Source organism: Cotesia typhae, unplaced genomic scaffold, assembly GCF_013202065.1.
Source record: "Cotesia typhae breed Kobodo isofemale line unplaced genomic scaffold, CoteBio_Ctyphae contig_48, whole genome shotgun sequence".
In the NCBI taxonomy this organism is placed as follows: domain Eukaryota; kingdom Metazoa; phylum Arthropoda; class Insecta; order Hymenoptera; family Braconidae; genus Cotesia; species Cotesia typhae.
Genome location: NW_027423756.1, coordinates 834813 through 857097, shown reverse-complemented (window position 1 = coordinate 857097; position 22285 = coordinate 834813). Strand labels below are relative to the sequence as shown.

At 27.4% G+C, this 22285-nt stretch overlaps 4 protein-coding genes across 6 annotated transcripts in view; all 4 read left to right on the top strand.

The window, feature by feature from the left end:
• The first annotated feature begins 1895 nt into the window (after window positions 1–1895).
• Window positions 1896–5205, top strand: LOC141529386 (uncharacterized). Its single transcript, XM_074245888.1, has 5 exons — window positions 1896–2015; window positions 2335–2547; window positions 4314–4656; window positions 4740–4946; window positions 5044–5205. The coding sequence occupies exons 1-5, from the start codon at window positions 1924–1926 to the stop codon at window positions 5203–5205; spliced, it is 1017 nt and encodes a 338-aa protein (XP_074101989.1). The 5' UTR covers window positions 1896–1923.
• Window positions 5206–6859, top strand: LOC141529793 (uncharacterized). Its single transcript, XM_074246493.1, has 5 exons — window positions 5206–5370; window positions 5455–5751; window positions 5839–6027; window positions 6105–6290; window positions 6390–6859. The coding sequence occupies exons 2-5, from the start codon at window positions 5685–5687 to the stop codon at window positions 6611–6613; spliced, it is 666 nt and encodes a 221-aa protein (XP_074102594.1). The 5' UTR covers window positions 5206–5370; window positions 5455–5684; the 3' UTR covers window positions 6614–6859.
• Window positions 6860–13595: 6736 nt separating this feature from the next.
• Window positions 13596–15202, top strand: LOC141529626 (uncharacterized). The gene is made up of 3 exons (XM_074246260.1): window positions 13596–13717; window positions 13915–14197; window positions 14272–15202. Exons 1-3 carry the CDS (start codon window positions 13603–13605, stop codon window positions 14318–14320), a joined length of 447 nt encoding a protein of 148 aa, XP_074102361.1. The 5' UTR covers window positions 13596–13602; the 3' UTR covers window positions 14321–15202.
• A 5960-nt stretch (window positions 15203–21162) lies between these two features.
• Window positions 21163–22285, top strand: part of Vps50 (vacuolar protein sorting 50) — an 83572-nt gene continuing 82449 nt past the window's right edge. Inside the window, exons 1-2 of one of the 3 annotated variants that reach the window (XM_074247056.1) lie at window positions 21167–21438; window positions 21520–21586. The gene's annotated coding sequence lies outside the window, so the exon portion shown is untranslated. Of the gene's footprint in view, window positions 21587–22285 lie in introns of all 3 variants that reach the window. The other 2 variants (XM_074247057.1, XM_074247054.1) reach the window with 2 other exon arrangements.

The following is a 22285-nucleotide window of genomic DNA, read 5'->3' as shown; positions in this document are numbered from 1 at the left end:
TTTTTTGAGCTCATTAGCGCACACATCTTACAATAACTGGATTTCATACTTACATCTACGATTTTGCCAGTGAAGTAACCAATTAGAGAAGATATACCAAATGAAGATTTAAACCCTCTTTTCTTCCAACTACCGTCACCGGAGACAGAAATTCCAGGAATGTCATTGGATTTTAAATGCTTGCAGGTTTCTTGGATTTCTTCTTTAGCAGCTTTTTTCAACACTAAATCACAACAGTTTCTAGCTGCATTTCTGATTTGTGTGACCAGACGATCGTAAAAGCTATGGAACATTGGTCGTGGTAAATCCATGAAAGCACAAAATCTTTCAGCTCCAGATAACCCAATACTAATTATTCGCATTGCAAAGATGAAACGGCGATTAATTTCATACGCATTCTTGATGAGTGGACATGAATTTATCAAAACTGGATCACATTTTTGCAATTCACAACTAGTTTAAAACCTAATCCTCGAATACTTGTCTCAGTAAAGTTTACATCACCACCACACTTTTTACACGATACACAGCCACTTAGTAAATTAAATATCGAAAAAAATTTATAATTTTGTAGCTAATACTCGAATCAATTGTACAATCAGATTTTTGTGATAATTTCCTCTTGGAAGCACTATCACGTCGTTGAGAGCCAGTATTTTTTCAGTTTCATATCTGTTGAGCGGTCGATTAAATTTTTTCCTGTCGTTTGGCAGTTTTCTTTCGTTTTTAATAACTTTACTTTGTTTACGATCCATTATTTAACAAATTTTTTTGTTAAATAAACAAAAAAAAAAAAGATCAGAAGATTTAAAAAAATAAGTAAGTAAACAATAACGAGTACACTAAGAAACTCAATAAATTAAAGAACGAGTGTGTATTCATACAAAACAACTAAACTATGAGGTACAGTATCTCAACAATAAGAAAAAATATACGTTAAAAGTCAAATAATTGTAACGGTTGACAATCGTGAGGGAAAACAATCGCCAACCCGTACGAATCAAAGACGGAGCGAGCAGGCGACGTTTTCGTCGAAGCGCCGCGCGTAAAACGGTCAATCGACGCGCTCTTATAAAAATGACTATAACTCGAAAACTATTCGGAATTTTTCTATAAAATTTGAAATACATAATTTTGAATATATAAACTTCAGTTTAATGAAAAAAAAAAAAAAATTTTTTTTCCGAAATTTTACAGTGGCTATCCCCCTTAATCTGCTACGATAAAGGGATAAAAGAATAGGAATAAGTAAATCTTTCAATTTCTTACGTTCAACTAACAGTGGAGCCCTTGATTAAAAACAAAAGCAATATTTATGTTGTTTACAATCAATTATATCTAAACTTTTTTTAAATTATTAAAATTTTAAATATAGAATCATGATTAAGAAATGTCTTACTTTAATTTCTTCATTGTCTTTTTTACAATATTCAGTGCGTCTCTTATTCCGGCAGGAACACATAAAATTAAATAACACTGAATTTAACAGACATCTAGCAATTTTTTAGATTGTTATAACATTTTAATTTTTAATAAAAAAATTTCACTTGTAGAAATTAAAAAAAATTATAAGTGTGAACTTTTTAAAATATTCTTTTTATAATAATTGATTTGTTATAAAAATTCAAATAATTGTCAGATGCCTGCTAATTTCACTTTCATACAATTAATACTGGCAGTGAAAATTAATTAAAATGTCCAGTATAAAATTCGGGTATGTCGCTGACTCGAGTATCTCAACAAAAGACAAGCGCGCTGAAGAATAAAAAAGAATGGTGGGGGTTGGTTGTTGCTCGAACTCAACAAGTGATCAACATCAAGTGCTGAACCACAGTATGCCGCAGTTTTTCGTTGAGTTTAGACAGTTATTGAGGTTCGTCAATTTCCTTAAAAAAGTTAAGGGTGATTAGTGTATTGAAAGTCATGGCTCTCAATATTCGTTCTATGATTCACTGGGATCATTACTTAAATTACGGTTACGTTTATTCGTGTAATAAAACATGGAAAGGAACTAAGTACGGAATTATTATAATTAAAAAAAGTTTACGAAACTGAAATCAATAGCTACCGAACCAATTTTTCTTTCTTTTATAAAAAAATTTAATTAGGTTGGGGAAGAGGAGAGAGAATTTTTAAACAAATTGTTTTTACATAGATATTTTTTTATTATTATTTTTTGGTACTTTTATATACTTATTACAGAATGGTAGAAAAGTTCTAGTGCCTTTTAATTTCAGTACCGTAATGATATAAATACATCGATAACAAATTACATTAATTGTTTATTTTATTTATTCGATTTTTATATTAATTATTAATTAACAATGATTATAGGTATCTCATATGCAAATATAGAGACAGTAAAAAGTGTCCGGCAACATGCAAACTCAAGGGAGAACGCTTCACCGCACGAAGACCCCATAAATATCATGACAGAGAGCCGCTCGAGAAGTTAGAAGCCGAAATCGCGTTCCGCAGATCGCTTTATCAAGCAGTGGTTACGACTCGACAACCTTTCAAAGTTCTGTATGAATCTTTGATCATATTGTAAGTAATCAATTGTTTTCAACGATTTGTATTAGATGATATTTATAATAATTAATTATAAATAATTAATTAATTATTATTAATAATAATTAATTCTTTATCAATAGATATATCATAGCAACCTATAACTATTTCTTTTGATGTTATGGAAAAAAGTTTAAATCAATGACAATTAAAAATTTTTGAAGTGTTTAACATTTACACTTTTGAAATTTATAAATAGAATAATTTATAAATATTAAATGTGTCTTGATAAAGACAATAGATTGAAAATAATTGAAAAGAGGTCGCTAAATACGCTAGTTACATACAGATAATTCTTTCTCACTTGCACTTACACTGTCCTTAAGAGATTTTTTAAAACTAGGATGATAACTTTTCGAACTCGTGTAGATCATATCGTGTTACAGATGCCATAACTACGTTGATTCCCGAAAAAAAATTTTTTATGCGCCCTTATGGCTTTTCACCGGGACCTTTTGTCGGTATACGCCCTTATGGCATCTGGAACGCGATATCAGAAAACTTCCCAAACTACCTTCAATTGACAATGTTTAGATTGTTAATTTACTAATTTATTTATTTTTTGATGAAATATTGATTTTGTTGCCTAGTTAATTGAATTAATTTGATTTTATAATTGTCATTTATTTAACAAAACAATAAACTCAACTCAAATTTTTATTTATTTAATTAAAAGATTGATTTAATTGAAAGTTTATCATTTTTTAAATTTAATTTATTTTATCAGTATGTTATTAACAGGTTGACGAATTCGAACGGTATCTGATAAATGTTGCAGATCTATAGTAAAAATTTAAATTTTTACATAAATATTAAATGCTAACAAAATTACGAAGTTATTTAACCTTACGGTGATGAGTAAATTAATATTCAAATTAAGATAGTTAATATTTTATAACACATATATCATTATCATAATTGAATTCATTAACAACAATCCATACATAATAATTTAAAAAAGAATTTTGCAATAACTTTTGAACTTGGAAATATTAACCCTCTGAGCCTAATAGGCGTTTCCCCCACTCTTGGTGAAACGCTCCCCACTCCAGTGCCACGCGGCTCACTTAGTCCAAGTTCGGCGTTAAAGGGTTAATATGAATGCTATGTCGCCTCAAAATTATGAACAAAATGTGTTCATTAATGTAGCAATTCAAATTTTTTTCGCAATAATTCCAGTGTAGAAAACAACTTTTGAAAAAACCCGTACAATTACCTAATATTTGTAAATTTTAAAAAAATTTCCGAATTAAAAATAAAAATTCTGAAAGAAGAATTTTCAAATACATTATAATTAAATTTACTAAACAAAAAAAAACTACTGATAATGTTTAATCGGAAATTAAAATATCATTTTAATTAAATTTTTACTGTTAGAAAATTTAATATAATTTAAAAAATAAATTTTTAATCGAGAAAATTATTTTCAAGAATTTTTGGACTGAGTACATAATTTTTTAATCTGTCTAGTTTAGTTTAGAATCAGTTTCATTTTCTCAATTAAAAAATTTGTCAACTTGATTTTAGTCAAATTTTTCAAAATTGTTTCTTTGCTTTAAAATTTCTTCTCTAAAATCACATTAAATTTTTTATCTATGTATAGGTTGAAGTATTCTACGATTTCCATTAAATCTAGTATGTACTTGTAAATTCTTTAGAATTTCTGGTTAGAATAATGATTAAAATAAATTTTTACTACCAACCATTTATGAAATGTTTCAATTGTTTCATATAAAAATAAGGCATCCAGAAATTGAAGATGATGTCCCATTTATAAAAATACAACGGACTATGATGCGTTGGCGAGGAACAGCTACACTACCTGAGATAACAACGTTCACAAGTGCACGAGAAAACTCACACACCGATGAGTGGGAGTTCTTGAAAAGCTACTCGATAAGCCCAAACGATCCTCGAATGTTTGAGGTAACAGCCATCGGAGAAAGAGGGCTGCTATTTTATGACTCTAATTTTATACGCGAGTTGACGATAGACGGATTGTATGTAAGTACAACAACAAAAATCGTACCGGATATCAATGAAGCAAAATATTTGACCATCGTCATGGCAGCTATGAACGGATATGTAAGTAATTATAAAATCATATAAATTATAAAAATCTAACAGTTTTTCATTTTCTTTTAATTAAAATACTTTTCTTTGTGCAGGCATTCCCAATAATCTGGATTATTTCGACTGAGTACTCAGCTCAAATTGTGAAGAAGATCGTTCTTGAAATCAAGAATATCCTGAATGATGCTGACGTAACTATCAACGCTATATTTGCTGATAGCTACTACGAACTACAAGACCAAATAAGCGATAATTTTCAGGAAATACAAAAAAAAGTAACATCATTCGATAGCTACTGCAAAGTAAGTATAAAGAAAACCAAATTTGTTATTTTATTCTTTTCAGTGACTAGCTACTATATTTATTAAGTTATCCTAAATTAATTTACTCATTTTTAAGGTTTTACGTGCAATTGCTTATCAGTTTTTAAATGATGAAAAATCAGAGACTAATGAAGTTATTAAAAAGATAATGACATTATCATTATTACCGCATGAGAAAATTGTATCTGAATTTGAAAAATTCGAGAAAATGTATCTGAAAATATTGCAAACGATTTAAGAGAATTTTTCACGCATTATGAAGAAAAATGGATTGGACATCTAAAACCTAATAACTTCAGTGTATTCCAAGAAATTGACGCCATCAATGATGTTGCTGAAATCTATCTAAGAGTCTTGTTGAATAAATTAGGTAGTCAACGTCCAAATTTCTGGAAGTTTATAGGTACATTTAATAAATGTGTAATTATTCAAATTTTTAACTTTTTCTCAGTGAGGTGTATGTGTTATTTAAAAATTTTCTTTTTAGGATTCATAAGTGAAAATCTTTCAAAATCATTCAAGGATTGTCGGAAAATTCAGGGATCTCCAAATATCAGGTTGAATTATACTTCACGTATTAATCACTCAATTAATAACAGGAGTAGCAGTGTAACATCAGGAATTAAAAAATTGTGGCAACTACTACTGGAGGATAGAATTGATGCCTCTGAATTTTTGGTTCGTGCCCAGGTTGTATTGAAAGAGTTTTATAATGATATGTTTTTCGATCAATGTATTTTACCCAAAGAATTGACGATTGTGAGTATCGACATTGATGCAGAACGTGAATATTAATTTTAGTAGAAATGATCTATTAATATTGTTTCTAATATCAGAATAGTTTTAGTCCAGTTGATAATGATTTTTTTAGTCGATCTACTACTTTCACCTCCTCGTCCCTGGCTATTCGAAAATAATGATTACGACCCTGAAAATGATGATGACGATGATGATGGGATTGAAAGACCTGTTTTGTACAGAAGTACTTCAGTTCTTGAAGAGATGAAGCGGATCATAAATGAACTTCAACCACCGGATGAAGATGATGAAGATATTGACGGTATGAATTTACTTATTAATAAATTTTTTTTTTATTATTTGCCAGTTCATAATTATTTATTTAATTAATTATTATAGTATATAACGAGTACAACGTCCGGTGCACAAGATGTAAAATTGCGTTGGTAACAGCTGTCAATTTACCCTGCAAACATGTCGAAATGTGTAATAACTGTGCGTCCAGACGCATCAACAATTGCTGTTCAGTGTGCCAAGAGTCCATTACAAGAACTGAGCGAATCTTTCTGCCTACTGACCCAGAAGGTAATTTTTTATTAAAATATTTGTTTTTAATTTTTTATGTCTCACGTCGTAAATTGAAATGTAACTATCAAAGTCGTCACAAATTTTTTTTTGTTATAGGTGATGGATACAGCTTGAGATGTGAAATTTGTTATTCTAATGTTGCTAATATCATGTGGACAACTTGTAACCATGGACTCTCGTGTAAAAGGTGTGCCGTTCAAGTTGCGACACAAGATGGACTTGGATTAACAACCACGTCTAAAATTCGATGCCCTCACTGCAATTTAGAAGTTGAAGGAATGGTAGAATTTAAATTAATGAAGCATACTGAAAATAATTAATACATTACTGTTGTGGCCATTACTCTTTTCGTTTTTTGTTAAGCATGAATAAATAAATTACTAACAACTTTTTATGATTAATTCTGGTACAAACAATCATTATAAGAATTCCCGAAAAAGTTTACCATCTTCGGATGGTGACAAACTTTGTTTTTTTATTTATTTTATTTATTTAATCATTATTATTATAAATTTAATTGTGTATAAAAGACAATAGAGAAGATGAGTTGTTCGAAATTTACAGTATACGAGCAGCTAGTATTTTAATAATCGTTTTTTAATGCGAGCGAAAATTTCGGTAAGATCCCCGGAAGAAGTTGACAAAAAATTAAAAAATTATATAATAATATCTATTTTTTATTTGACAAAATTAGTCATTAATAATAACACTAAAATTTTTAATATTTCTTAAAAAATTTTTATTTCGATATAAAAAAAAAAGGATAAACATTTTTCGTCTTGTCGATTACATATGAGGACAAGAAATTTCTCAAACAGCAAAAAATGTATTTTGTGTGATATTTAAAATAAAGTATTATAAATTCTTAATTAAGTTTATTCTGATATATCTTGTTTATTTTTTATTAAGCAGAAGTACTATTAATGAATTGCTGAGATAAAAATTATACGGACGTTCTTATAACGTGTACGTTACAAAAGTACAAAAATTTTGTCTATTACCATTTGAAATTTACATTATCGACTGGATAAACTTGTTGCTCGATAACATAGTTTTTTTTTTATCATGTGAGAATATTTTCGGATAGTGTCCAATCGAGATTTTAGTTTTCGGATCATAACGAAGAGGATTTAATAATTTTCTATTGATGATGATGCGGATAATGTCTTTTCGGTTAGTTGATTTTCTTGCGAAATATATTTCTGCAAAAAGTCAATATGCTTTTCGGATAGTGTCCAATCGAAATTTGACTTTTCGAATCATTACACATAGGAAAAAAAATTTTTCTGTAGATGGCGAGTCGGTTTTTGTCTTTTAGGATAAATAAGTTTTCGGTAAGTTTCGCTTATACGAAAAGGATATAAGCCCAGTCATCATATCCGACCTAACGATTATTTCATTGAATACTAACGTTATGCTGCCTCACTTACAATAGGCAAATAGAATTATTGCTTCTACACTCATCACGAAAAAATTAGGAAATCTTGGTGAGATTCAATTGCTCAAAAGTGAATATTGAGAAGAAAATTAATAAAAATGTTCAAGTAACTTCGAAAAATTGAAAATTACACGTATTCAGAGCTTAACAGTACATTAAGAAAATGAATTTTACTTAGTCGATCGTAATGTATAGCTATGTATTTTAATTAATATTTTTTTTTTTCAATTCAATTGATTCAACATTCAATTTAATTATTAGCGAAATAGTCATAAATGGATTTTCCAAAAATATCTTTTTATGAAATTGAAGAAACTCTATCGGTGCAACGTGACAGCTAGTCAAAACTATTTTTGTGTGAAAAACCATCGTTTTGACTTTTAGAAATAGTTGTTTTATAAGATAATATTTTTTTTTCTCAAGTGAGTGGTGATTTTTGATCGTCTCGTTCCACTACAACAACTTAACAAATCCAAAATTTTTAGCTTTACAAGTACAATCATTATAAAAATGTTTCTTTTCTATGATTAATAATAATCAAATGACGTTTAATCAAAATCAACCATTCTTAAGATCATCTATTCATCAACTGATTTTTATCATAATCATTAGTCGCTCCTTGTTTAAAATAAGTATTAAGAACGTACGCCCGTGTAAAAAAAAAATTGTCATAAAAGAGTCATAAGCTTATGATCCTAAATGTGACACAATTAAGGACACTTTTATGACAACTTCATGACACCAAGCCGAAATAAAATTTGGATTTTCGAAAAATATTGTTACTTACTCAAAAAAAAAAAAAAAAATGTAAAAAGTACGTTTATGACAATTTTATGAAACTTTAATGAGAATTTTAGGACGCCTTTATGAATTTTATGATACTTTTATGAGAATTGTAGGACACTTTTATGGATTTCACGATATTTTATGATACTTTTATGACAGCTTTAGGACAATTTTATGAGACTTGTATGACAACTTTAGGACAATTTTATGACAACTATAGGACAATTTGATGACTTTTTTATGACAGTGTTAGGAAACTTTTATGAATATTAAGATACTTGTATGACTGCATTATGACAATTTTATGACTACTTTATGAAAATTTTATGATTACTTTATGACAATTTTATGACAACCACAGGACAATGCTATGACAACCATAAAACAATTCTATGACAATTCTATGACAACTTTATGACATTTTCATGACAACTATAGGACAATTGTATGACAATTTTATGACAACTTTATGACATTTTCATGACAACTATAAGACAATTGTATGACAATTTTATGACAACTTTATGACATTTTTATGACAACTATAGGACAAGTCTATGACAATTTTATGATAACTATAGGACAATTTTATGACACGGTCATAACAGTTCTAGAAAATTTTTATATGTTAGGGTAATTTTAAGACCATTGTCTGACTACTTCATGACAATTTTATGACTACTTTATGACAATTTTATGACTACTTTATGACAATTTCATGACTACTTTAGGGCTATTTTATGACAACCATAGGACTATTCTATGACAATTTTATAACACTGTCTTGATGATTCTAGAAAACTTATAAATATTAGGATAATTTTATGACAATTTTATGATAACTTCAGGACAATCACTATTTTCCCATTTTTTTATGACAATTAAAAGACAATTTTAGGACACTATTTCGAGTTTTAGACTACTCTTGTGACAATTATACAATAATACTTTCATGACATTTTCATGATACTCTTATGACATTTCTATGACAATTGTTTTGATTCGCGATTGGTTTACCGCAAGTATATAAAGTTTACGTATAAAATTAAAAATTTATATTTTATACCAAATAAATGAGTTACTCATATAAATTGTAAATAAAACGTTTAGTTCACAATTTATAAAATGCAAGACTAATGATAGATGTTGCATTGAGTAAAAACCAATGAGGTTTAAATTTAACTTTAATTTATTTAAAGTATAAAAAAATGCGACTGTGCGCTACAAGTATTTGAGAATAACTAACTTAGAGAAAATACAAAAATTGTTAAGAGTAGAGTAAAAACTAGGCGTTACAATTACAAGCAGAAAAAATTAGGAGTAGGAATATTTGGTGACAAATAGTCGACCAAGAAATAATTTGGAGGCCGGATAATTGCAAGCTATGCAGTTTGGAAAAATAATCAGGGAAGGGAATGCGGGTACTAAGATTTTACCTGGATGGGCGATAGGTTTACAAAATATTTCTAAACTTAGTGAGCAATAAAAAGATTAAAAAATACAAAATTTCCCAAAAGTAAAATAAACCCAGAGTAATATAACCCAAATATTAAGTTTATGACTATAAGCAGCTAAAAAAAAAAACTATTTAAGAAATATCCCAAAAAATTACCATTAAAAATTCAGTTTCTACTCTAGAGCTAGGAAAAAACTGAAATATAAAAAAAGTAACAAATTGCCTAGATTGCTATTGCAGTACATCGGCTGGGAAATTTTACTCATAAATAAAATTGAACAAATAAATGAACCTTTTTCTAGGTAACATAAGTAAAAGTATTTAACAAAAACTACGGATTTAAATTCCAGATTTTAAAAACTAAAATATATTATTTTTCAAAAAGCGCAGAAATTTTCGGCTATAACAAAATATAAATTATATAAATTAATTTGAAATGTTATATTAAAATATAAGTGTACGACGGAACAACAATTTTAGAATACTTTTATGAAAATTTTATGACAATTCTAGGACACTTTGAGAAATATTTTTGGCGGAATATATCTTGCGTCAGTATGATAGGTATGTCTCTTTTAGAAAATGCGAGATATCTCTAGAATTTTTCAATCCAAATTTATGATAATTCTAGAAGTCTTTTACGATCTTTTTTCCGGTGCTTGCATGAGATTCCTGACGGTTAACAAAAATTATTAGCGTTTTTCAGTGATAAATTTTCGATCACTTAGTGATTAATATTAGATCTTTTTATTTTAACGGATATAGATAATGCTATTAAACTTCATGCTATACCAGGTTTACAGCTCAAAATTATATCAAACAATTTCTTGTATTTATTTTTCAAATCATTATTATGTTTTAAATTTTATTTCAATCAATCATAATTATCACTAATGCAAGTGTATTCTCCTAAAAAATATAATTTCTCATTCCTTTTTTGTATTTTTTTACACAAAATCCGCCATTCTTAATTTTGTTTTCTTTTTAACATCATCGATTCGTTGTTTTTTTTTTTCGTTTCTGATTTAGCCTGTCCGTCTCCAGCACCCTCTTTTTTCTTATTTTTCTTAATTTTGTCATATTTTTTCTTTGCATTCCAGCATGTTGATACTACAACGCAATTGAACTGCGGAGCAGTCAATCGATACTTTTTTTTTTTGTATTTTTGTTCACATATGCTGAAATTAAATTGGTAACGATGATAATCTGGATAGCAGTCAAATTCTTGCTATCAAAAAGTCGATTGATCAATTATTTTATAATATATCGATTAATTTTTTATCTTGCAGGCGGTCTCTTAAACTTTCGACTGTTTTTAGTTTAAATGGGTAATAAAATTTCCCCATAGAATGACTATCTAAGTGGTACAAAGAAATATAGACTTTATGGTCAAGATCATTAAAACACACACACACACACACACACACATATATATATATATATATATATATATATATATATATATATATATATATATATATATATATATATATTAGGGTGGGTCAAAACAATCAACTATTTTTTTTTTTACAATTAATACGGAAAAATGGGTTACTAGGCACCTTAAAAAAATTCTCACCAAATATGAACTCTTAATTTTAATAGGAAGATCCTCCGCGTCGCAGTTTTCCATTTTTTCTCAGTCCAATAGAAAAAAATTCATTCCTCATCATTAATTGGTCGTACAGAAAAAATTTTTCTAAGAATTTTGTAGGAAATTTAATGCTCTACAAAAAAGGTATCTTATGTTTTTTCCGTAAACCTCACCATTTCACTAATATTGAAGATTTAAGATTGATTATTTTAAGTCAAATGTCACTTTTGTTTATGAATTTTATAACTCGACAAGAAATGGTTATTATTGAATGGGCAATAGAAGTTTTTGTAGCAAATTAACTGCTCTATAAAAATGGTATCTTATGTTTTGGCGATTAAATTAATCGTTCAAAAGATATTAATCATCAAACTTTCATGTATATCGATTTTAAGAGTTTTTGATTAAATAATCGAAAAATTTCAATTTAATCTATCAGTTTTGAGAAAATTTCATTTTTTGTCTTTAATGTAAGTATTATTTGAATTTTGTTTTCAAAATTTTTATTCAATAATTCCAAACTTTTTATTTTTCATCATTAGAAATCACGATCATGTTGTTTTTTTATAACGTCTTCAAAACGTCTTAAAAAATTTTTCCACTATAGCTGTATATTGTCCGTGGGAAAATTTCTTCTGTAGAGAATTTTTGTTTTGTATTCTATTTACTCTGTTTCCCTTGTGAACTAGCGCCACCTACATTTTTCTTTATAGTTATATTGTTTTTATTTGTTTACATTTTCTACAGCATTTCTAGTGTTTCCACAAGTTATGATCTTCTATATGTGATAAAACGATTAAATATTTACAAATTTTGCGGTCACTACATAAATTTATATATTTATCGAAAATATGGATAAGGAAATTCATTTGATCGGAAAACCCATGCAAAAAATTTCAGAACGTAAGTTGCCAACAGTGAAAGAGGTTATGAGTGTTTTTTTTTATCAGCTCAAAGTGTTAAAATGTTCTATCAAACAAAGTGCTAAAAATGCAACTGATCAAGTTATTGAACTATGGAAAAACAACCAGATTCCGACTAGTGGATCAACTAATGTAATACAAAAATTCTTCGCTATCATAACCGATGGTTGAAATTGCAAAAATCTTTTGTGCGAAAAAATCATCAGCCCAAAACAAAAATGTAATAATATTTCAGAATGAAATCAAAGCATTATTTGATATTGTAGATCATAAATCAATAAAACTGCTTGATAATGATATTCGTGAACTATATTCAAATCAAAAAAGTGATACCCGGAAAGAAATTCTTTCAAATAACCCAAATAAATTAAACAGTACTATGAATACGATGGAAATAGATGAAAGTCGTGAGTATTTACAACATTTAATTATTATAAATTTTAATCAGAATTGAAAATAAATTAAATTGATTATAAATTAGGAATAATAAAGTATATTATTGTTTTTCTAATTAATTATATCATAAATGTCAATATGTTCGTAGATGATAAATAAAAAACTCTTTGTGTTCCTTATTTGATGTCAAAATGAATGAGTTCCATATTTTTGCTTCCATTAATTAAACAACAACGCTTATTTTAGATTTGAATCAACCCTCAACCAGCCATGAGATTGTTCGAAGTGAGAAATCAGAGTCATCTTCAACCCTTACATTAAGTCAAGCTACAAATTTCGGTTCAGATTTAGAGTATGTGCCTCAAATACCGACAACACGAGCAAAAATAAATATTCTAACTCCAGAGCTTATCTCAGCACTCGACAGAGCTAATGTTAGTAGTAGAAATGCGATGTTCATTATTGCTCCAGTTCTATCAAGTGTTGGTGTTAATGTAGAAGATACAACTCTTAGTTATCGAACAATTCAACGAACTCGCGTGCTCTTACGAAAAGACATTGCTATAGGACTAAAAGATAACTTCAAAGCTCATGATAAATATGTCGTGCATTGGGATGGGAAAATACTGAATGACATTTCTGAATCGAAATTTGTGGATCGATTACCGATTATTTTGACTGCTTTTGGTACTGAGCAGTTACTTGGAGTTCCAAAAATGAATAGTGGATCGGCAGAAAATCAAACAGCAACCATCTTGTCAACGTTAAATCAATGGGGTATTATTAGTTACATCAAGGCGATGTGTTTTGACACGACTGCGGTTAATACGGGTAACTAATCAATGATAAAATATTTAAAAGAAAATTTTATTTTCATCGTTCTAGTTGAATTGTTTTCATACATTAATTAAATTTTCGACACGTGCCCATTAGTTATAATTCTTTATTTATTTATAGATTTTAAATATGCGTTACAATTTTTATTAAATACAGAACTTAAAGTGTAATTATCTATTTTTACTATACAGGAATCCATCATGGTACATGTAAAGAAATTGAAAAGGCCTTAGGAAAAGAATTAATTTGGTTACCATGTCGCCATCATATTTATGAGATCATTTTAAGGAGTGCATTCGAAGTCTATTGGCCAGTATCATCCGGACCAAATGTTCCAATATTTGGCAGATTCAAAAAATTTTGGGACACATTCGATAAAACGAAGTATAAATCTGGTGTTGAAGATAGTATTGTTGCTAATATTATTACGAATGAAAAAATAATCTATCTTCATTTATTAAGCGATACTTACAGGTATTATTTAAATACAATTTTAAGTGTAGAGGATAATTTTTTATTTTTTACGAATAATTGATTACTTCTGGTAGTTATCGCAACCCCGAGATGACTATAAAGAAATATTGGAATTGTCATTAATTTTTCTGGGAGAAATGCCACGAGAGCAAGTTTTCTTCAAGCGTCCTGGTGCAGTTCATCATGCAAGATGGATGGCAAAGGCAATTTATTGCCTAAAAATGTTTATTTTTAGAGATGAATTTGACCTTTCTAAGAAAGAATTGGATGGTCTTCGACAATTTTGTATTTTCATAGTTATGGTGTATGTAAAAGCTTGGTTTTCATCAACTTCTGCGACTTCTGCTGCTAATCATGACTTAGAGTTTATGAAAAATTTAATTGAGTACAGTAAAATTAATTCTTTAATTTCCTTGGCTACATGTGAAAAAATGACTTCACATTTATGGTACTTAAGTGATGAACTTGCTATTTTATCACTTTTTGATGATACCGTTCCATTAAACATAAAGAAGAATATTGTCGAAGCTGTTAAGACTCGCGAAGGTACAGATTCTAAAGCAAGAATATTTATTATTGATAGAAAAAATTTACATTTAATTCTGCAAAAAAATATAAGTGACTTTGTTTCTAAGAAGTCATTAAAACTTTTTGAGATCTTTGATCTGCCGTATGATTTTCTTGACAAAAATATTGATTTATGGTCTACTGATGAGAGTTATAATGAAAATAAAGAATTTTTCGCACAATTGAAAGTTGTTAATGATGTGGCAGAGCGAGGTGTCGCATTAGTAAGTGAATATAACCAATGCTTAACGAAAGACGAAGAGCAATTTCAATTTTTATTGCAAGTTGTGAAAGAGCATCGAAAAAACTACCCTACTTGCAACAAAAAATTGTTTGAAAATAAATAGCTCAGTTGAAAATTGAAATAAAAAACTTTCTTATAACTAATTGGACATTTTTTTCTCTAAAACTGAAATCATAATATATTTATAATGAAAACTTTGCTTTTTTTATTGATAAATGATTAACTAAGCGATAAATAATGTACAATTTATTTTTTTAAATGTAGATAAAAATACTTACACATAAAAAAAGCTTGAAAAACGTTTTGAAGTTTCTAAGTTGATGAAAAAAATTTTTTTCGTGTAAATTTTCTCAAAACTGATAGATTAAATTGAAATTTTTCGATTATTTAATCAAAAACTCTTAAAATCGATATACATGAAAGTTTGATGATGAATATCTTTTGAACGATTAATTTAATCGCCAAAACATAAGATACCATTTTTATGGAGCAGTTAATTTGCTACAAAAATTTCTATTGCCCATTCAATAATAGCCATTTCTTGTCGAGTTATAAAATTCATAAACAAAAGTGACATTTGACTTAAAATAATCAATCTTAAATCTTCAATATTAGTGAAATGGTGAGGTTTACGGAAAAAACATAAGATACCTTTTTGTAGAGCATTAAATTTCCTACAAAATTCTTGAAAAAATTTTTTCTATACGACCAATTAATGATGAGGAATGAATTTTTTTCTATTGGACTGAGAAAAAAATGGAAAACTGCGACGCGGAGGATCTTCCTATTAAAATTAAGAGTTCATATTTGGTGAGAATTTTTTTAAGGTGCCTAGTAACCCATTTTTTCGTATTAATTCTAAAAAAAAAAAAAAATAGTTGATTTTATTGACCCACCCTAATATATATATATATATATATATATATATATATATATATATATATATATATATATATATATATATATATATATATATATATATATATGTTATATATATACAATGTGATGCACTACTATTAAAACAATTAAAATTCTCATTCAATAGTATAATCATCTTCCTAATCAAGCTTGAAAAGTAACTTTCTGTGTATTAAACGCTTATTCATATCTTGTATGAAATAATTGATCAAAAAATTGAGATATACTAACAACGTATTGTTTTGATAGTATTTTCCGGTATTTTTTTAAGACTTTGCCTTCGGCAAGTGACCAGCTTGACAAATTTTTTCACCGACAACATATTTCAACAACGTACGTGCGAATAGTGATGGCTGCGATTTGTACGTTAATGATGTTATTTCTAAAAATGACGAACTGACCCATATTTCACTGCCAGGTATTAGCTCAACCTAAGATTAAAATTTTGGAAAATATTTTATACCGATTAAAATTATTGTAGATATTATTCTGAATGCATTAGTTAGGGTGAAATGATTTTAACGAACACAGTGATAGATTCACGTTTAGACTTATGAGATCTGGTGAGACCTTGGGTGGTTTAATTATAAAAAAGGAAAAATTTAAGATGCAGAAAAGTGTAAATAAATAAATTCAGAGAGTTCGCCAAAGTATATGAACCGAGTGCAACATAGAACTTCAAATCTATCACTGCTGATTCATACAAACATAGGTTTAATAGCGAGATAAATTCAAAATTTATCGTGATTAATTGAAACCAAGGTGCAATATTGATTTGCAGTAATAAATTTATGCTATTTTGTATTCAAAAATTTTTTGATATATTGTAATTTACTTTTATTTGATTTTTATCTTTTCTTGTATTTTGAGGAACTGCTGGTTGTAAATTTTGTTCGGTCATCTGGTTTTGTTTATTATATAAGTCTTTACCATATTTAAGTAAATTTTCTAAAAAATCGATAATATCTTGAGTAACTGTATAAAAAGAAAAAAATAAAAAGTTATACTTGAATTTTAAATAATTAATTCAATTTTAATAAAATTGACAGCTTAATATTAACAGTTATACTGGTAAAAAAGTTAACTTGTACAGAAAAAATAATCTCTAGCTAAGAATACCATTTTGACGGAATTGATTTTCTTAAGTCAAGAGAAAAAATTATTGAGTTAAGAAATTATTTTAATTCCGAAACTTTTTATTCAAGAAAATTAGCTTCTTTAGAATTTTATTCTTAATTTAAGATTTTTTTTTTTAATCAAGTTAACTTTTGCTTCAATGTACAGAAAACATAATCATTTTCAGAATACCTAATAATTTAAGATAGTAGGGTAACCAAAATAAAAGCATATTTTCCAGTAATGTTATAGAACTATCTACCCTGGTGGAAATGATTTTCTTTTACAAGTAAAAATAAGTCAATTAAAAGTCTGAAAAAGACTTCTAAAAATGTTATTTTTTCTAACTATTTCGAATAAAGTCTAAAAAAAAAAAAAAAAAAAAAACTTTTAAAAGAGATTTGAAGAAAATACTTGTTGAAGAATTGAGACTCTGCTATAAGAGTTGGTTTGATTTTTTAAATAATATTTCAGAGAACCGGTACAATATAAAATATGACTTTTTCCGAGTTGTTCAAAGATAATAAATAATTCCTAGAAACTATATTAAGTCTCTTAGAAAGTATTTTATAGTGTTTTTCAGGAAGTTGAAGTGAAATCTCTGAAATTTTTGTAATTTTCTGAAAAATACTTTTATAACCTTTTGAAAAACTTTAAAGTGATGATCACAAATTTTTTGAGAATGGTCATTATAATTAATTAAGAAATTTTTTTAACTAACTGTGCTAATATAGTCTAGTCAACAAGTGCCTTTTAGGTCAAAATTTTTTCGAAGGCTCGGAAAAACATGATTGAGGTGTCATTCGATTTGTTATCACATCTAGAAAGTTTTTGAAAAATTTGAAGATGCGCTCGCCAAAACTACAAAAGTTATAAACAATTAACTAAAAAAAAAAGGGTGCTTAGATTGTTGCTTATATCTCAAAAACTTTTTGAGATATCCAAAATTTGAAAAAAGTTCCAAAAAGAAGAGGAAATTTCCTAAAAAAAGTCTCGACTCCCGAAATATCAGCAAAAATATTTATAATTTTTGCAGAGGGCTGAAAATACTCCCGAAAACGGGCGCTCGGGTATATCGAAGCCACGCCCCCTTGGTACCTATTAACAAAAAATATTATTTAAACATATAAAATATTAAAATTAAAAATTGAAAAAATTCAGGCACTTACAAAATAGACAAATGAATAATCTGTCATCAAAAATTTTTTATCGCGATTTTTCATTAATTTATGCATTAGTTAATTAACAATTTCGTATTGCTTGTACATCAACATTGCAAGTGAGATAATTGTTGAACTATGAATCTCAAATTTTTTTCACTTCGCTGAGCTAATTTTCAATGACCACAGAATGAATTCCTATTGGTAGAACTAAATAATTGTTAATCCCCACAGAGTTATTAACAATTTACCACGGTGTCAAATTAAAAAGTTGAATAAATCCTGTAAAAAATTTTTTTTTTTCAGACAATTACTTTAATTCGTTTTCTTATTAACATAAGCGACTTAAAAATGATTTTTTATCATTTTTATCATTTATTGTTTAAAAAATTGTTATAAACAAATGTGTTAATTATTAGTAATTTAAAAAATTCTTTTTGGATTCATAATCTTCAATGCAAATTATGATTAAAAAAAAATCGTTTCTTAAAAAAATTTTTTTGTTGCTTAAAAACGCTTTTGTTAATTAACAATTTTTTTTACCACTTGCATTCAATATTAAGGAACCATTTTTTTTTAAATCACAATTTCTGTTTCTCTTTCATAGCTAAAAACAAAAAATCTGATTTTTCAAAAATTTTTATTGTTTATTAAATAAACAATTAAATTTTTTCGGTATATTTTTTTTCTTACTGTACACTATGAAACATAAACAACTAACTACTTTTTTTTCATAAAAAAAATTTATTTATATTTTTTATTGAATTTTAAAAATTATTGCCTTTTATACTCCATTAGACTCACATGATTTTTCATGTTTAAACTAATTATATCTTGTTAACTATTTGCAATACGATAAAAAAAGTAAAGACTTACTTGTTCTTTATTAATCAAGGAATAAATTAAGCCCAAAATTCATGATCTTAACGAATTATTTAATTAATTTATACCTTTTTTTTTAAAAAACCTTTTTATAAAAAAGTGCTGAAGAAAAATTTTTTTTTTTATTTTATGTTTAATTATCGTGTAAACTAATTGCAATACGTTAAAAAATGTGAAGACTTAATCGTTATTTAAGTTTTTTTATATTTTTTTTTAAAAAATGGTATAAATTAAATAAATAATTAGTTAAGATCATGAATTTTGGGCTTAATTTATTTCTTGATTAATCAAGAACAAGTAAGTCTTCACTTTTTTTATCGTATTGCAATTAGTTAACAAGATATAATTAGTTTAAACATGAAAAATCAGGTGAGTCTAATGGAGTACAGAAGGCAATAATTTTTAAAATTCAATAAAAAATATAAATAAATTTTTTTTATGAAAAAAAAGTAGTTAGTTGTTTGTGTTTCATAGTGTCCAGTAAGAAAAAAAATATACCGAAAAAATTGAATTGTTTATTTAATAAACAATAAAAATTTTTGAAAAATCAGATTTTTTGTTTTTAGCTATGATAGAGAAACAGAAATTGTGATTTAAAAAAAAATGGTTCCTTAATATTGAATGCAAGTGGTTAAAATAATTGTTAATTAACAAAAGCGTTTTTAAGCAACAAAAAAATTTTTTTAAGAAACGATTTTTTTTTAATCATAATTTGCATTGAAGATTATGAATCCAAAAAGAATTTTTTAAATTACTAATAATTAACACATTTGTTTATAACAATTTTTTAAACAATAAATGATAAAAATGATAAAAAATCATTTTTAAGTCGCTTATGTTAATAGGAAAACAAATTAAAGTAATTGTCTGAAAAAAAAAATTTTTTTACAGGATTTATTCAACTTTTTAATTTGACACCGTGGTAAATTGTTAATAACTCTGTGGGGATTAACAATTATTTAGTTCTACCAATAGGAATTCATTCTGTGGTCATTGAAAATTAGCTCAGCGAAGTGAAAAAAATTTGAGATTCATAGTTCAACAATTATCTCACTTGCAATGTTGATGTACAAGCAATACGAAATTGTTAATTAACTAATGCATAAATTAATGAAAAATCGCGATAAAAAATTTTTGATGACAGATTATTATTTATTTGTCTATTCTGTAAGTGCCTGAATTTTTTCAATTCTTAATTTTAATATTTTATATGTTTAAATAATATTTTTTGTTAAAAGGTACCAAGGAGGCGTGGTTTCGGGATACCCGAGCGCCCGTTTTCGGGAGTATTTTCAGCCCTCTGTAAAAATTATAAATATTTATCCTGAAATTCCGGAAGTTAAGATTTTTTTAGGAAATTTCCTCCTCTTTTTGGAACTTTTTTCAAATTTTGGATATCTCAAAAGGTTTTTGAGATATAAGCAAAAAACTAAGCCCCCTTTTTTTTTAGTTAATTGTTTATATCTTTTGTAATTTTTGCGAGCGCATCTTCAAATTTTTCAAAAACTTTCTAGATGTGATAACGAATCGAATGACACCTCAATTATATTTTTCCGAGCCTTCGAAAAAATTTTGACCTAAAAGGCACTTGTTGACTAGACTACATAGAGTTATTTTTGAATGGATTTATTTTTATATACACAAATTTTTTACACTCAAATATTCCTTAGAAATATATTACATAGAAATATCTGACCTGGAGTTATATACATAAAGTTATTTTGTGCCCGTTTATTACGGTGTACGAGATAAATTCATATCGCCGACTGTAAGTTCTTCTCTATACTGATTTCAAAATTAATGAACCAATTGAAAATCGTTTACTAAGATCAATTGCATTACAATCGCTATCATCAATGCCTGGGCACGAAACAAGTAAGTTTCAACCAATTCCAACGTAGACATTAATGATAGCGATTGTACATGCTACAATTTACTACTTTGTTATTTGAGATGAGCGCTAGATGAGCTAGTAGTGTCACCTGGCTGCGGCACGAGAAATCATGCTATCTAACTGTTGCCATTATATTTCTCTCACCAGGTAGCATTTTAGTCACCGCTCTCAGTTAGTACAGAGATGTATAAATATATACATGTTTATATGTTCAACGTTTACAGTATATAGCTACATCTTTTAAAGGTTGTGAAATATGAATTTTATTAACATTGTGTAAACAAAAACGTAACAACTGGAGAAAACGAAGTGTTCAATTTAAGAAAAAATAAACATTTTAATAGTGTCGTAATAGTTTACATAGAGAATTTACAATAATACGAGAGTGAAAATGGATATAAATAAATACGTATGCACTGATATATATATATGCATTCATGTGCTTGGAAATTGTTAAAACGTATGATCACAGTAAAAAGTCAACAATTGATTGTATTAAAAATACCTCATCAGAAAAATAACAATAAAATTCTATTTATAGAGAAAAGTAATTAAGCATAGTATACAACGGGAACATTCAGTATATGCAAATATCGAGAAATAATTTGGTAAGTTTAAAAACGTGGAGAAAGCTTTATGCTTCTTCTATGTAAATTATTTATAGACAAATGAATCACAGAAAAGGCGTTAATTTGATTTTAATTGAGAGAATCTGGGAAGGTTATTAAAAACTTGATAAATATAATGTTAAAAATTTTTGTAAAATAACAAACGTTTCATAGCAAAAAATGTAGTAAAATTACACGCCAGTGTGATTCTAATACAATACAATCTGGGTTATCTACTGAAACATGTGAGGAAACTAAGATCAGTTTTACTTTGAGAAACTCTATGGGCCAATTTTTCAGTCCAGAATAAAATTTTATCCAACATTTGATTATTATTGTCAGTAAATGTATATATCTGAAATCTATAAACATATTTAAGCATTGAATAAAACTTTATCCCGCATTGAAAAACTGTCCCGTTGTAATAATTCTACAATTGTAGCAGTTTCACCATACAGTGGATAGTTTTTGATCACTAATCTTCTAAAATTTACGAACATTGTTTGTAATTTGATTTACGTCAGTTTTTTATAAAGTTACAACAAGATAATTTTAATATTTTTAATATTAAATCGATGTATTGTAATCCGAGGACCAAGGATCATGAAATAAGTTTATAAGTTATGAGTCTTGTATTGACTAGATATTGTAGACTACGATGGAAACGACAAAGCAGCATTTATTGTTTGTTGACCGGGT

Coding starts and splice junctions, on each gene's coding strand:
- LOC141529386 (XM_074245888.1), top strand. CDS start 1,924: ATGGCTCTCAATATTCGTTCTATGATTCACTGGGATCATTACTTAAAT. Junction 2,548..4,313: donor TATGAATCTTTGATCATATT/GTAAGTAATCAA, acceptor TATAAAAATAAG/GCATCCAGAAATTGAAGATG. Junction 4,947..5,043: donor CATTCGATAGCTACTGCAAA/GTAAGTATAAAG, acceptor CTCATTTTTAAG/GTTTTACGTGCAATTGCTTA.
- LOC141529793 (XM_074246493.1), top strand. CDS start 5,685: ATGTTTTTCGATCAATGTATTTTACCCAAAGAATTGACGATTGTGAGT. Junction 5,752..5,838: donor TATCGACATTGATGCAGAAC/GTGAATATTAAT, acceptor TGATTTTTTTAG/TCGATCTACTACTTTCACCT. Junction 6,028..6,104: donor AGATGATGAAGATATTGACG/GTATGAATTTAC, acceptor TAATTATTATAG/TATATAACGAGTACAACGTC.
- LOC141529626 (XM_074246260.1), top strand. CDS start 13,603: ATGAATAGTGGATCGGCAGAAAATCAAACAGCAACCATCTTGTCAACG. Junction 13,718..13,914: donor CACGACTGCGGTTAATACGG/GTAACTAATCAA, acceptor TTTACTATACAG/GAATCCATCATGGTACATGT. Junction 14,198..14,271: donor TTATTAAGCGATACTTACAG/GTATTATTTAAA, acceptor TACTTCTGGTAG/TTATCGCAACCCCGAGATGA.